Source organism: Leptinotarsa decemlineata, unplaced genomic scaffold (assembly GCF_025532065.1).
Source record: "Leptinotarsa decemlineata unplaced genomic scaffold, Ldec_3_MD MMD2_tig00000035_RagTag_RagTag, whole genome shotgun sequence".
Taxonomy (NCBI): domain Eukaryota; kingdom Metazoa; phylum Arthropoda; class Insecta; order Coleoptera; family Chrysomelidae; genus Leptinotarsa; species Leptinotarsa decemlineata.
In genome coordinates, this window is record NW_027412540.1 from 24,643,036 (window position 1) to 24,659,847 (window position 16,812).

The 16,812-nt window shown below is 34.9% G+C and overlaps 1 protein-coding gene across 1 annotated transcript; it reads right to left on the reverse strand.

Moving 5' to 3' along the window:
- Window positions 1–1,644: 1,644 nt before the first annotated feature.
- LOC111507893 (uncharacterized) lies at window positions 1,645–14,365 on the reverse strand. The gene is made up of 15 exons (XM_023163274.2): window positions 14,207–14,365; window positions 14,034–14,149; window positions 10,739–10,839; window positions 9,668–9,997; window positions 9,068–9,321; window positions 8,855–9,016; window positions 8,668–8,795; window positions 7,265–7,308; window positions 5,530–5,719; window positions 5,374–5,477; window positions 4,592–4,894; window positions 3,626–3,873; window positions 2,530–2,691; window positions 2,350–2,477; window positions 1,645–1,863 (listed from the first exon to the last, which is right to left on the reverse strand). The coding sequence occupies exons 1-15, from the start codon at window positions 14,225–14,227 to the stop codon at window positions 1,821–1,823; spliced, it is 2,334 nt and encodes a 777-aa protein (XP_023019042.2). The 5' UTR covers window positions 14,228–14,365; the 3' UTR covers window positions 1,645–1,820.
- Window positions 14,366–16,812: the final 2,447 nt, after the last annotated feature.

Consider the following 16,812-nt stretch of genomic DNA (forward strand, 5'->3'; position numbering starts at 1 on the left):
GATGGACAGGTCACACATCCTGCATAGAGGTGTGTCCACTAGCCCCATAATATGGATATGCTTCCTTAGTTGACAGTGGCCAGTCAGAAATCCTACTGTTAGGCATGTTTTTCCTGGTCATCGCCAGATGACATGCCTGATGTGTCCTAAAATTCTTAGTCCAGCCGCTTCCTTAGCTAGAGTCGGCAATGCGATTAGCTTTATTCATGTCCTACCCTTTAACCCACCTCAGGATAACGTTATTACCTACCAACGCTTTGGCTAAACCTTGGTGGCACTCTAGTCCTAGCCCTGAGGTAACACGTTGTCTGTTCAAGGCTAATAGGGCTTATCCACTATTAGTACAGATTGTTTTTGCCAGAAATTTCTATCCGATAACAAGTAGTAAAAATGACTCATACTGGACAATACCAGAATCACGAAATACATTACCACAAATTTACTCAGAGAGGACTCAAGGAGCTATTTGATTGTGCATTCAGGTCTTCATAACACGAAGGAAAGTCTAGACAAGGGATTTGGGGCCACATCAAAAAGCACCTTCAACGTAATATATACTCATTAGAACCATCCACAGCAGCCTCACGAAAATCAAGCCGCTTAGAATTGCGTTGCTGGATTCTATGTGGGTGGGGCAAGCTCTATATTGGTGAAACCAATATAGGCTGTTAAAAGACCGTATTAGCAAGCACAAGAAAAGAACTTCCAGTGAGGAGAAACCAGCAAATCGGGAAAACCATAACATCGGGTGATCCGAAGCTGAAATACTCTGTAGGACAAGGCATTGGTTCAAAATGAAATTCAAAGAAGCTGCGTACACACTGAAGATTGCATTCAGTCAGACCAGTGTGAAGTTTCACAATATGTGAAATACTTTAGTTGAGCGGGAAAACAGGATGAAGTTCAACGAACTGAAAAACCCTGCAATCCGAAAGGAGAGAAATTGACTTACAAATATTCACGAATGAGATGAGCCAGTTATCACTCGAGGATGATTGTGTGATGCTTGGTGTGAAATATTTTTGTTTCTCTTAATTTTTTGTAGTTTTACTTGTTTCTAACATTCTTCTAACTGATATAATTCATTCCTTTTCTATATTTTTTTACAATTTTATACATATATTTGTATATATTCTTCAACTTATTTTCCACACTTACCTTGTCTTTTTTGTAATTTTGATGTTTTCATTTTTCAGCTAACTCTTTTTCAGAATACGTTGATCTTACTGATCTCAATCTTCATGTGTCTGTCATCTCTTAGATTTCTAATCCATCAAAACTTTTTTTAGGCAATGGAAATCCAAAGTATAAGATATATCTTGCTGATTTCGTTATTTTTTATAAACGTGGGCGATACATAACCTTTTTGAAATACATGATTCTAAGCTCAATATGCTGATGACAAATATCTGTTTTTTGTAATTAAATGGCTCCTCTTCCTCTCTGAACTCGCAAAAGTTGCTAAGATGAAGTTTGAGATGAACTAATACCTGTATTATTTCTTAAGTTTTCGTATTGTTTTGAATTAAATGTTGCTGACATTTTCAAATGCATGATTTTTGTAGTATGTAAGTACTTTTGGAAACTTACGTTTCCTCTTACTAAATTATAGGTAGTTTGAGAAATTGAAATAATATTACTAGCTTGAGAATACTGTGAACGTTATATTTCGTTATTGTTTGAATAACACTTGTTAACATATAATACAAATGAGTCAATAGGTACGGCTTATGAGAAAATAAGTTCTTGACCTTTGTTCAATTGACGATGCATCACAGCCTTTTATTTCTTTGATAGGAGCTTTGAAATATGAATAAATATCATAACAATGTTGATTGATTAGCAGCAATAGCCATAAAATCCCTGAAAAGAAAAATAAAGATCAGAAGGGATAACAACTTTCTTCTCGAGTAATTTCACTGATTTTGAAAAAATGGTAAAAAAAAACAAAGCACTTTTACTGAGTGTCTATTTAAACTAAATAGCATTGACAAAAAGAAAACTGCCTAAAAATTTTTCACAAATTTATTCAGTCATTGAAACTAAAATAGCAGCCTTATTAGCTTTAAATTTTATAGTCAAGTTCCAATGGGAGTAGTTTCGAAAGTGATTTTTCTTCCAGTTTGAGTCTGAAAGTTACTTCTTTGCATAATTTACAGTAGATAATAATCTACAGTGAATCTTTGTAAGAGTAAGTGTAAACTATAGACGTTTTGAAAAAACTATAATGGTATACGACATTCTTGAGCAATAAGTGAATGTCACTTAAACAGCTTACATTTTTTTTTGCTTGGTTAAAGATTAAGAGAGAAATACTATTTTGAACTTGACTATTTTTCAAATACTTACATAATATAATACTTCAAAAATGGATCCTGATAAATGTAAATATGATCATAGTCCAAATCGGCATCAAATTCATGATACACTGTAGTACTGTTTGCTTTAGGAGACCTTTTAGAAGCTATTTCATATAACTGAAATAAAATATCCTTGAACAAATATCACGTGTTGTTTTTGATAGTCTACCTGTCTTCCAAATTCGCAAGGCACTTCAGGATCATCTTGAGCGTGCAGTATCATTATTGGACAAGTTACTTCCAAGATGTTAGATGATGTATTGAAAATGAAACCATTTCTCTCCAATGGCTCCAAGATAGTTGCACTAAACCATGGCAACCATGCAAATATCTGAATCAAAAAGTTTGTTCATTGATTCTTTTAATTTCATTGTAATGTTTGTTCGTCATGGAATGCTATACGAAAAAATGGTATTTCAAAAGAATTGAGTTATCGAAATTGTGCTGAATATTGCAAATTCCACATCAGTATTCTTCGAAAATGAATATCAATGCATTTGACATAAAATTCAAGTGCTAAAGTAAGCAATAGGTGTCGCTAGGGGTAATATACTTTAAAAAATTGAAAAGGATGGATATACCATCCTTCTTTTTGAAAGGACTTTCATTTTAGTTAGAGTTGAAAAAATTTTAAAAAACTTAACAATCACATCAAGAATGAACCATTTTACATAATGTATTGCTGGTCACAACTACAATATATTACAACTACACTTATATTACAAAAATGTAATAGTATACAGGGTGTATCATTAATAAATCAAACTTTGATGTCGTTTCTGGAAAAACTGAAAATTGGAAAAAATCTCCTGTCATGCCAAGAATTGCTTCTCGGTGAAAATATTCAATATTTCAAATTTCGTAAATATAGTTTGAGATATAAAGGCACAAAGGGGGTTGTACCATGAGTCTGTGTCACCTGGTTTATGGGAAAATGTCTACCTTGTAACTAACTAACGTTAGTTACAAATAAAAGTGGTAAAAAACAGAAAGTTTCACTTCTTTTTTCTTCATTATGATTTCCTATCACGTAGTAACGGTAACATCCATCAATTTATTAAAATGAGTTGAATTTTTCAATCCATCCGAGTGTATTCCGAAAACATGGTTATGTTCAATCCTGTAATAGCGGATCCATTTATATTCAGTAGATGGCTTTGACCAAGTTGAAATTTCTGAATGTTCGATAAGCTTAAAAGCTAACACTATTCGACTGAGTGGCTTAATTGCACTCGATCAGAAATGAAGAAATTCAATATATTCACCTTCCCAAATGGATGAACATATAACTCATCCCTCAAATTTGTAAATGCAGATTCCAAAACTAAACCATATGTGTGGATTCCAGAATTTTCCAAAGATGCGACAGTACGTGTCGCCAAAGCTGACCCCAAAGAATGACCCCATACATATATTGGTGACAGGGTTCTATTTTTAACCCAATAATATAATTGCACACAATCATTAACAACTGCAGTTTCAGAAAGGCTTCCTGGGGAAGAATCTGCATAATCTACAAATCAAGAAAATTGAATTATTTCCATATTGATTATCAACTTTCCAGGAGTCACAGGTTAGCACTGTATTTTATCTTTTTATGGAACCTTGACGGGGTAGTAAGCTCTTGTGATTAGTAGGGTTGTCATTAGAATAGCAAAATCTGGTCTGGAAGATAATTTATTTAAAGAAACATTTCTTCAAGCAGACTGATATTTTTTACCTTAAATACTGACTTGCAATTCATTTGAGTTGAAAGTTATTGCTAGAAAGAACAAGAGAGGATACAGCTTTAATATTTAGTTAGAACAGGAGATAAGAGATAATGATTAGAATACTGCGAGTCCGCTGTTGAGATACCTGATCATAAAAACGTAGAATTTGAAAGTAGGAAATACAAAAAGAAAATGGAAGAAAGGTGGTGATTTGACTGAGAGTGAAAGGCCGCATTGAGACTAGGAAATAATAGGGGAAACTTGATTTATTGTATTCTGAATATTGTAATATTTTTGTAACTGAAAGTTCAAGTCTTGAAATAATACTAATTTTGATTTTTTGTACATTTCATCATATTGGAAGAGCTTGTCAATGTATTATGTACTAATAGGTATAGAAATAATCATGGAAGCCCAAAATGTAACCGAATGGTGAAAAACTTTTGCAATAAAAAATTAACAAATAACTTAAACTCGTCTGACACATCGTCTTAACTAGTGAAAGGTTAACTGTATTACCTCTGTAGTCGAATGCTATAATATGAAAATAATAACTGAGTAATTGGTATTTTCTAGCACTATAACTTCTTGCTTCTCCGGTTCCATGAAAATAAATAAGAACACCAAAACTACTATTGAACAAAGACTTTTCGTAATTGAATTTGGGATCATGTAGTGCCTTTTGAGCCAAGTCTACAGGAAGGATATGCCATACTCCTAGAAATCTATTCGCACCTCCTTCCCAATTTATTGAAACATATTCATTTCTGAATGCCGGAAATTTATAATCCTCAAAGTATTTTTCAGATTGCGGAAGTCCAACTGAAACAAAGAATTAACTGATAAAAAGTTATTTTTGGTAATTAATGTGTATCCCAAAATTTATTGATTTCAGTGTAACTAATATGAACGAAGATTTGAAGAATCTAAAGAATTATCATGACTCGTTGATTTCTTTGAAAAGTGAATTGAAACTATTTCTATCTTCCTTCAGCGAATACAGTGAAGAAAGACACATATATTTACAATTCTACTTTCAAGCCCATCAAGACATCAGAATACCAGTCCTAACATATCCTTATATTCAAGAAATGGTAAATCTGTGTCAAAGATTTGGCCGTAGTCTGCAGGTTTTTATGCCTGACCTTTCTTGGCAGACTGTGTGGCAGACATAATCAAAAGAGATTAGTTGTTCTCCATTCGTGAAAGTTTACATTCTTCAATCAAATGGTAAATCGGATTGTAAAAATTATATTAATTCTAGCTTTCCTTAGAATCGAATATATTCAAGTTTAACTTACAGTGGGTAAAAATAAGGAATTGTTGAACAAAAGTGGAGTTCATGAATATTAGAGGTATAACCACAAAAACAAGAACAAATACTAATATTATTAGTATACCAAATCTGAAAAAATATTGATAGAATTGTATCGCTATTTCTTGGATAGTCTAAGTACCCTGCGATTAGCAAAATTTTACATCTTCTTGAACAACACTTTTCTTCCAGTTCATCAAATCCAACATCTTCCATGTCATCAGAATCTAACAAATAAGTATAATTTGTTCTTGAATATTTGTTTTTTCTCCTCTTACAAAGAATACAAAACATATTCGTTTTGTATGCATCACAGCATAATATTGAAGCAACTCATGTTTTCAAAACCATTTGTTTTGAGTTTCGCATTGAAAATTTACTCCATAACAAATCCATAAAAAGAGTAGATGAAGGTTAAAGGTTATCTTATCGGTTAAAGAGATAGATATGAATAGTGACATCATAATATGGACACAGATATTGACTGGCTGTTGGAGAGAGAACATTGACTCCAACAACTAAAAAAAGATGAAGAGATTCACGTCAATCACACATTTAACTTTAGATACAACATAACGATGTTTTACTTGTTGCATATTTCCATTGTGAAAATTTTGGGATTTGATTTGTCACATGATACGCATTGGCCAAGACGTAGTGTGATCCGCAGGTGGAATATCTGTCAAAATGACGTCTTGCCCAGTCTATATTATTATCTCTATGAACTATATAGTTCATAATCCATCTAATCTTCGTATTTCGGCCTCAGAAGAGTAACTTTGGTTTGGGTTTGATTAATTGAATAGTCACTAGTGTCACTGTCATTGGTCAGTCATTTCCATGTTAAACCGGAGATAAAAGTTGATATCAAAATATAGTTGATTTGCATGAGCTCTCATGTATGGTGCTCCGCCCCCTTGGCGTACCCATCCGCTTGATTGGAGACGCGAACAACACGTGCAACCTTGATATAGCCTGGACCATTGAAGAAAAGTTGTAGATGAAAAGTTGGAGATTTTTTTGTCTTTCATAGATACTTTCAAGTGATTTAGCACATTCGATTTCATCAAGAGCGATACATGTTAGAAATATGCGACGGACTGTGTCCAGTATCGAACAACAGCCGCTCATACTTTTGTTTTCTTCAACTAACTCAACATTGAAAATTTGAAGAAAAACTCCAGCGTAGGTGTTGTTCGAAAGGCTATTTTCCACTCTGGTAGCTTCTGTCTTCACAGAATCAGATTTATAGCACATGAGAATTGCATGTATTCCATTACGTTTATAACTCTGCATTTTTTTTACTACACGCTTGAACTTTAAGTAGTAGCATCCCCTCTCCGCTAATCATTATTCTTACGATAGGTTATTGTCCATTTCTGGGATATTAATAAACCTACTTGTAGAAACTTTTTCAGATGAATTTTCGCCTTGCTGCAAAATTGCTTTGATGTTCAAACCAGAGTTTATCATCTGACCAGGAGTGCCGAAACAATTGATTGATAAGATTGTAGAAATTACGGTAATTTTGATAATTTAAGAGATATTGAAATGTAGGAAATCGTTCATTGAATAATCACTAACGGAATCGTTTATTGAAAGATAAAATAAGGAAAGGAATAATAAATTAAATGTTCCTAATTCTAAAAATCAAGTAAGTCACATTTGAGAATATTTGAGATCTTTTGACATCGTAGTCTTATTGATGAATCCTCAACACCCTCTTTCCCTTAAATTGAAATAAATAAAAAATCAATAAATATGTATTTTATGCTAAGAATCACATTTGCGATTTCAAATTTTCCGAAGGCATTTTGAAACTGCGTCTTTCAATTATTGACTACATTCCACATTTTTGGTCTCCTCCGTTATTGGTTACCTGCGCATTTTATTTTGATCCCTGCACTGTTCTATGAAAGATCTGAAAATAAATGAGAAAAAATGACTTTGATATATAGTACAAAGGTAAACATAGGCGTAAATTGAAGAGAGGGGACAAAAGGTGGCAGTTGGCTCCCTTTCTAATTCCTATATTACTTTCACTTTTTTCGAATACGTATTCTTTTTCACTTCGAGACCGCCTTGTTTTACCATCTCGATCTCATATCTGACGAGTTATCAGAAGATATCTGAAGTTGTTTTTTTGGGAAAGAAAGTATTTGGCTTTCTACTACTCCATCTTGTAGATATAACCCCTCCAATTCAAATATCTGAACTTATTTCATGTGTAACTCTTTATCTGACATGCTCTGTTTTACACCCCTGTACGTCCGTGAAATATTGAGTTTGACCACTTTGACATTATCCATGGCATAAAAAGAGTAAACAATCAAAACGAACATCAGGAGGAGGTGCCTCTGATCTGAAACATAGCGTTGCCGATTCAGGTCGAGTTACTAGGATCAAATCGTTCATGTGGAAATATCGGGTATTCGCTTTCTGTGTCTGTGACACAGAACATAAAATAATATTTTTCCTATGGTCAAAATTTCAAAAATTTACAAAATCTAATGTTCTGTGTCGTTTTTCTGCTTCAATCAATCAAGTAAAATACTCCAATTTTCCCGCGCTTAGGAGTGGTATTCCTGTTTGTTTACCCTTCTGTGTACATGGTTTGTCCTTATTCCAGTGAAGAATTGTAGAGAGTTTGCTTTTATGTCATAATATAATAAGAGTTTCTAATCCACCGAGGGATGCAACTATTTGTTCAAAATTGAATCACGTTTCTATCGGTTGAAGCAATCATTATGGAACTTGCCACCTCCATGGTTGCCACATTCCAAAAAGGACACATTGATCTTTCGAAATTTCTAACGATAAGTATGCTTTCTTCATAAAACCATAGTAAAAGTACTATGCCCTTTCTAGGATCAAATCTTAAAAAAAATACGGTAATATAGTCATCTAATAGACGGTTCGTGATATCTAGCACGTGATTGAATGACCTTGAACGGATCGTAAATGACTGAAATGAAGCACCATTAAGGTTGAGAACAGTGCTTAATCTGGATTTATTCTACGCTAGAAGTTCCAGTTTTACCTTTTATTCCCATTTACGTGTTTGAAAAAACTGCTTTTAGGCAGGGCCAAACATTTACTTGAAAATAAAATTTACCAACTCCGACTTTGAAATCTAAATTTATGAATATCGAGTTCCGATTCAAAGTCGAAATTAAATTAAATTCTGGGACACTGAAAATTCAGTGATTTAGTTTTCAAAATCATGTGTGTCCTTTCTACGCCTTTGTATATCATCTTCATATTAATTGTTAAAACTTACACTAGATATTTAGGTATGTTGGGATCTCGAGTAATGCCAGTATGAGCATAACCAAGTCTGATAAATTCGTGGTAAGTCACATTTCCTTGCTGGGGTATTGTCCTTTCATTCCGTGCTACTTCTGAAAGCTGTAAGGAAGAATTTAAAGTATTAGGAATGAAAGAACGCCGCTACACTTCAAACTCACCTTCCTTCCAAGGGCGATTGGTATAACGTTGTCATCCATGGCGTGCATGATCATGATGGGACAATCAACAGACAGAATATTGGTTGTGGTCCTGAAGAGAAACCCGTTTTTCTCTAAAGGTCTTTGTACCGTGCTTTCGAAGTAGGCCAACCATTTGAATATCTAGAAATAATACTTGAGTCTTCGATTAACTCATTTAACCTCGAAACTTACGGTTCCCAGACTATTGTTTTCTACTTCCTCCCTCATAGTAGTGAACGGAGACTCTAAAATGAGCCCCATTGGAACTTGGTTGTACTCTTCCTTCAATTTTTTGACGGTATGGGTACTCAGAGCTGTTCCTAATGAATGTCCCCAGATGTACACTTCATTTTTTGTGTTGTCAAGTATCCATTTGTAAATCTGAGCAGTGTCGTTGACTATTCCAAGCTCGGATTGTACAACGTCAGCCCCGGAATCTCCATAACCTAGAAAGAGGTAGTGATTTCAATGAATTTTGGCCTATCAGAACTGAAAACTGAATTTATCGAAGCACGTTTTGCCTAACAATAGATACCATGTTCCACAGTCACTTGTGATTCAATACCAGACAGCTCTATTTCGACCCGCCAGTGCATTGCTGGACTCAACCGTTCTCAAATGACAAAACTGTGGAATTAAAGGCAATGAAATATCTCCTAACAAAGTCGCCATTTATGGGAAGTCTCTTGTATCTTAGGGCATAGAGTGTTCCGATAATCCCATAGATGGCGTTTTGGTAGGAGGGAAGATATCATCCTTCTATTTTAACCTAGTGCTTAATTTGTATCTTACCACGATGATCAAGTGAAATGATGAAGAAATATTTCCTAGCTACTTCATAAGTACTAGTAGGCAATATTCGATTGCAGGCAACTCCATGCATATAAAGGAGAACCGGGTAAGTTGTCTTTTGTAAGAGTTCTTTTGCCGAGGAAATATTGTGTGCTTGGATAATAGTTTCATTGATATCACTCTCAGGTAGAATTACCCAAGCACCAATACTAACCAACGTCGAAATATTTTCACTTTTCTCTGTATCTTTGACAGTGATGTAAAAATTCATAACTCCTTTGATATCGTATTTTAGTGGGTTGTCAAATTCTGGCTGCTTTGGATTTTGAACTGAAACAGAAAATTATAATAGTTCAATAAGACATTCTCTACAATTTTGCAAATAGATACTTCAGTTCAGATAGTCGCAGTGGTTACGGATAACAATCAACAGTACTTTGTTTCTAATAACCGTAACGTAAAACATCTGCCGTTACGTTACAAATGAATACGCGCCGTAACACATTAGGCTGAGGTGTGTTAAAAGCACATAATTATATAACAGTCTTTTGTTGCGCCGGTTAAAAACTGACAAATGATGGTCCCACTTGTGTAACGGTTACGTCAGTCCCAGTGGTTACGGATAACAATCAACAATATAATAACTGTAACGTAAAATATCGGCAGTTACGTTACGGGTTATTTGTTACAAGTGGATACGCACCGTAACACATTCGGCCGAAGTGGTTAAAACCACAGAACTATTCAACAAATTTTTGTTGCGTCGGTTGAAAACCGACAAATGATGGTCCCACTTGTGTAACGGTTACGTCAGTCCCAGTGGTTACGGATAACAATCAACAATATAATAACCATAACGTAAAATATCGGCAGTTACGTTACGGATTATTTGTTACAAGTGGATGCGCGCCCTAACACATTCGGCTGAGGTGTCGTCTTTGAAAGGAGAAAAGCCATCAGCATTTCTCACTTAGAAATGTTCTATTTATGACTGAAAATCAATTTTTCATGAATAAAAAACCTCCCTCAAACATAAACTCGAATTTGAACATAACTAAAATGATTTCTTACCAGGAAAGAACATGAAGAATCTCTGCAAAGATATAGAGTTCATGAAGACCAATGGAAATACAACCCATATCGAAAAAAAAAGAAGCACCAATAAAGATAATCTGAAAAAATAGAAAAGATAATTCAAGAAATGAGTTTTGAATTGAGGATAAAAATACTAATGACAAAATATTAATAGAAAAATAACCCTTGCCTACGATTCTGTAGGTACGTGTGGCAGCTATATCATCTAACGCCGCGCAGAAAGCTGAAGTTGAACCATCAGGTACCTGAACAATGTCTTCCTTGAAATATTCCTTGCAAGTAACTTCCTCATATATGAGAAGCAGGAATTAATTTCATTTGCTCGGAACGTCCACCGATAGACCGTAGAAGTACTAGCTCCTCGTCAGTACCGGGAGAATCATTTCAGACGGAGTGAATCGTCTGAGTATCCCGAACAAACGAAATTAATTCCAACTAGTCATAAGCTTTATCTGCAATTGATTCAGTAGGATGTACCACTTTGCCTTTGCCACCTGCAGACGAACTCCGGATACACCTCAAAAGTCCGGAAACAACTCCACAAACACATTCTTATGAGTGGGAGTCAGAATGATGAATACATATCTTCCGGAAAGGTGCATATGACATGCTCAAGTTTAGGTGAAAATGCCTTATCCTTGCCTCTCATGTGAACCTACGACTTTGTAGGTACATGTGGCAGATACCCGATGGAAAAACTACAACTAACCCTACTAAACCATCAGGCACCTATGAAACGTCTTCCATTCGGAAGATTCTTCGCAAGTAACTTCCTATATATAGTGCATTTCTTCAATGTCCCTTCCTGTTATTTTTTGACAGGGCCAACTCAAAATATTGAAATTTGGGATAATGATATTAACGCATGAATACTCTATTTTGAAGTGAAATTGACAGATGAAACTTTCAAGATGGCGACTGGGCGCCATCTGGGAAAAAACTAAATGGAGAGGGGGGTCTTGTGATACGTCATTTTGAAGCTCCTGACGAATACTTCACAACCTTAAAATATGAAGTCAATATCTTCACCTACTACAAAATGGCGGAAAATTTAATAACTTCCTGAAGACAAACACATTAATATCGATATTTCTAGAAATATTCACGACAAAAAATGTTAGTACAACAATGAACATCATTGTTCAGTTAAAATATTCTCATTTAGTTTTCGGTTTTACTAGTAGAAAGGTACCACGTCAACAATCTTTAAAATGGTCAATTCTCGTCCATTAGAAGAAAAAAATTGAAGCGATTTTTATTTACGGTGCGACGCGTAACTTTTACGAGACCGAAAGGATTTTCGATGAACGTTTTCAGAATCGTCCTGTCTTTAGAAAATATTTGAGGAAACTTGTATCCAAATTCACAACTACCGGTAGTGTACATAACAAAAAGCCCCCAGGTCATCCGTCCATTCCGGAAGAACAGCAAGTGCAAATCATTGGAGAGATGGTAGTGAATCCTGAACAGTCGACTTATTCCGTCGCGAATGTTTGTGAGGTGTCTCCTTCTACTGCGTGAAGACTTTTGAAAAGGAATAGGAATCATCCATAGAAAATTAAAATGGTACACCAATTAACTGAAGATGACCCTGATTGAAGAATAGAATTCTGCGAAATCATGACGGAAACCATTGCAAGGCATCCTTCCTATCTCCACAATATTTGTTCAAGTGACGAATGTACATTTTTTTAAAACGGTAATGTTCACAGACAAAATTGCAGTTATTGGAGTGACACAAAACCTCACGTTTTCCGAGAAACATATACCCAATATCCAGAAAAAATCAACGTTTGGGCAGGAATATTGGGAAAGCATATTGTAGGACCTCTATTTATCTATCAAAATTTAACAGGGGAACTATACTTGAATTTGCTGGAAACTACTGTTGACCCTCTCATCACTGAAATCATTGAAGCGAATCCTAATGAATTCGATATGGATATTGTATTCCAACAAGATGGAGCACCACCATATTACTTCAAACAAGTAAGAAACTATTTGGATACTACTTTTCACGGTCGTTGGATTGGCCGTCGAGGTCCTACAGAATGGCCAGCCTGCTCGCCAGATTTGACACTTTGGACTTATTTTATGGGGCTATTTGAAGCAAAAGGTGTACGAAACTGAACCTGCTCAATATTGGGTATACGGCAGAGAATAATAAATATTTGTAGAGATATTGACGTTACTGTGTTCGAAAATGTTCGGCGTGAAATATCGGATAGGGTGATCATCTGTCAAGAAGTTAAAGGCAACCATTTCGAGCATCTTCTGAACTGACTTCAAGCTTATTGCCTCATATTATGTAGTTCAATGTCAATGTTTTCAGGCAATTATTGAAAGTTCCGCCATTTTGTAGTAAGTGAAGATATTGATCTCATATTCTAGGGTTGTGAAGTATTCGTCAGGAGCTTCAAAATGATGTGTCACAAGACCCCCATTTCCAATAAAAAAAATTCCCAGATGGCGCCCAGTCGCCATCTTGAAAGTTTCATCTGTCAATTTCACTTCAAAATAAAGTATTCATGCATTAATTTCATTATCTCAAATTTCAATTTTTTGAGTTGACTCGTTCAAAAAATAAAAGGGGGACATTAAAGAAAAGCACTGTATGAAAAGATGAAATTAATTTGACTTCGTCAGGATGACTTCTCTGTTCGAGATATTTGTACGGCCCCCTCCGAAGCAGTTCTGATATGTCCTTGAGCGATTTGGCGATCCGGTTTTTATCATCTAATCATCTCAGTCGTTGCAAAACACCGTCCTTATGGGTCTTCTCAATCTTGGGAACAGGAAAAAGTCACAGGGGGCTAAATCTAGTGAATACGGTGGTTGAGGCCTGATAACGGGGTTGTTATCGTGTATTATCGTGATGCGAAAGCCATTAATTATTTTCTTCGTATTGCTTCTTGCAAGCCAAGCATAACTTCAAGATAATGATCCTCATTGACCGTACGACCGTGTGACAAGAAACCCATGAAGGGATTGTGTTTTGTGACGATTGAGGAGATAAAAACCGAATCACTGAGCGAGCTCAAGGAGTTACCAAAAAGTGCACATCAGAACTACTGGCAAAAGTGTATTATATCTGAGGGGTCTACTTCGAAGAGTACAAAATAGAAATTGATAAATAAGTACATATTTTTGAGAAAAATGAAAATTCACCTTATGAAATCTTACTATTGTAAAGTCGAACAAAAATACTTATTGCACGTTGTCCACCTTAGTTTTGAAATAATCACACTGTACCTACTTGTGATCTACTTACAAGGCAATTCCACTAATCAAAGTTACTTTCTGCCACAACGGCCAGGGTATTTTTTCGTCTGCTTTATTTTCGCCATTTTGTACCATTTCATACGAGTCGATAGATGATGAAGAGCGCTAAAAACAAATTTTAATGAATACTGTGAACGAACATGACTAATAATAGTAGCTTACTAAACACCGCGTGTAAGGCATTTGTTACACAAGTTAAACTTGTGGAATATTCAAGATACATACCGTTGCAGGCATCATATGTAATAAACTGAATGAAATAAAACTCAACCCGTATCCCTTCTATAAATTCTAATCTTATCACTGTGGTTTACTGGAATACACAAGATGAGTAGGTGAACTTCGAATTTCAACGTTACTTCACGATCCATATCATCATTTTCTTGCTAATACTCTCGCTTTTTTACGGGGAACTCTAAACGTAATCGCTATATGCTAGGAAAGGAATTGATGACTCAGTTTTTGAGGTGGTAATTTAACATAGATATAGAAAAAAGTTGATAAAATTTAATTTTATTATTCAATATACAATTTTTTTATGTCATTTTTATAGTATGGTTATCTTTAGCTTCAAAATAGGCCTCAGTTTCGACGAATAATTCTTCATCGGCGCTAACTTGGGGTACGATGTATTTTAGGGTAAGTGTGGAAGTGGAAGTTATTGTCATAAAATTCGTCCAAGCTATAATACTTTCACCATCAACACTGGTGTTCCCCAGTTATCCATATTGTCTTCAACCCTCTTTTTATTGTATATCAACGATTTATTGGAACACACGAAGAATCCAATATATTGCTTTGCTGACGACAGCAAAGTCTCTGACTTTGAAGAATATGCTCTTTCAACTCTTTTTTGAAGCGATTGATATTTGAGATAGATTTTATATTTTCAGGAATTCGGTTGTAGAGTTTAGGCGCAAAGTAAGTAAATTATCTTTGAATAACGACCCTGACCATTAGGAGTATAGTATACTGATCTCTTCGGCAGGTGTGGTACTCATGGACGTAGAAAAAAAATTATTTTTCTACGTCCATGGTGGTACTGATGCGAAGGAAGCGATGCCGTATGTCTATTTGTATGATATTTAGAGCATACAAAATACAACTGTCGTATGTCTAACAGACGAGTTTCGATGTATAATCTATCAGAGGGATACCTACCTTTTTTAGAGAATATTAATTTAAGAAAACGCCTTTGCATAATTTCACTTTGAGAAATATGACTATTTAATGATCTTTCCCAAACTACTAGTCCATAGCGGATATGACTTTCTACAGGCGAGTAGTATAAAGTTTTGAGATATTTTAGAAGTAGGAGTTCTTTAAGTTTACTAAATTTGAATAGAATGTTCCTCAATTTATTTGATATCTAAATTGACTTGTAGTTCTCATCCCAACTTATTTATTGATCAATTAGGGAGAAATTTACCAAAATAGTTGAAGCACTTAGGAGTAGTTTGAATAGTAAGACCAATTTGGATATTTACAAAATGTATTTCTTTTAAAGGGGCATCGGTTGACTCATGTACATGACATATTCGAAAGGGATGAGTATGAAATCAAATCTTCCTAAACGTATTAAACCCGATTGGTTCAAAATAACTTGATAAAATGTATATTATTAATATACTTGATGTGAATTAGTGTCACTATCCATTCTTCAGTTCGACTGAGGAAGTTACTGTGTAGCGAAACGCGCGTCTCTAGTTAAGTTATAAGTGTGACATTTGTTTTCTTATCATGAATGGCATGATACGCCTGAAGAAGCCATTGCATGTCGAAACACATATTGCGGTTTTGGTAAAACTGTCTCACAATAAAGTGTTTTTTGAATACGTTAATTATGGATTTTCATCAAGTACCGGCCAGTTCCATCATAATATTGATAATTATTTTTTATGAAGAGTCATGGAATTCTACAGACTTACTTGAGAAACCCAGGTAAATATACACTCACGCAATTTTAATTCATTTATCTACAGTTAAAACCCATCCTTAGTGTGATTGATAAGTAAATGAACATACTTTTCCTTTCAACTTTGTTTATCTATTAAAAATTAATTTTTGGGTTACCGATAAGATTATTCGATGGTTATATTCGAAAAGACGTATAGGAACAAACTGTAAAGAAAATTGTATATATTTGTTTTCGTGCATATAAGAATGAAAATGTATTGCAACTTTCTATATACACTATTTTTATGTTTATTTTTTGTTTTGTCTCAGGTTTATTTAGCTTACTCTCAGTTTTTTTTCATTGACGGCAATAAAAATATCTTTCTATTTTCTCCTCAGCTGTTGAGTGAAGTTCGAGCCGAATACCTTGTCTTTATTGAAGCTCCACAATGTAAAGTTCAGAAGGGTCAGGTCAGGTAAACGTGTTGCCATTTAATAGGGCCATTGTTTCCTATCCATCGTCCTGGCCTAGTCGTATTGAGGAAATCTCTGCAAATAGTTCTGTTATGTGGCGAACTTCCATCATATTGAAAATACTGATATTTTCTCAAAATATTCAAAGGCAAGTTTTCCAGCAACTCAACTAGAGCCTCCGACAAGAGGCATAATAACATAATAATATGAGGCATTATAACGAGAACATTTCTACAGATGGAATTCCTCTTATTTGCCTCTCCAATATCTTCGAAACCAATAATTTCATCACATCCTGTATCAAAAAAAGATTGGATTTTAAAGCCATCTCATCTATAGATATCACACATCGCTTGTCCTGTTCGAGCATTGTTTTAATTTCAAGTACCTTAAATATT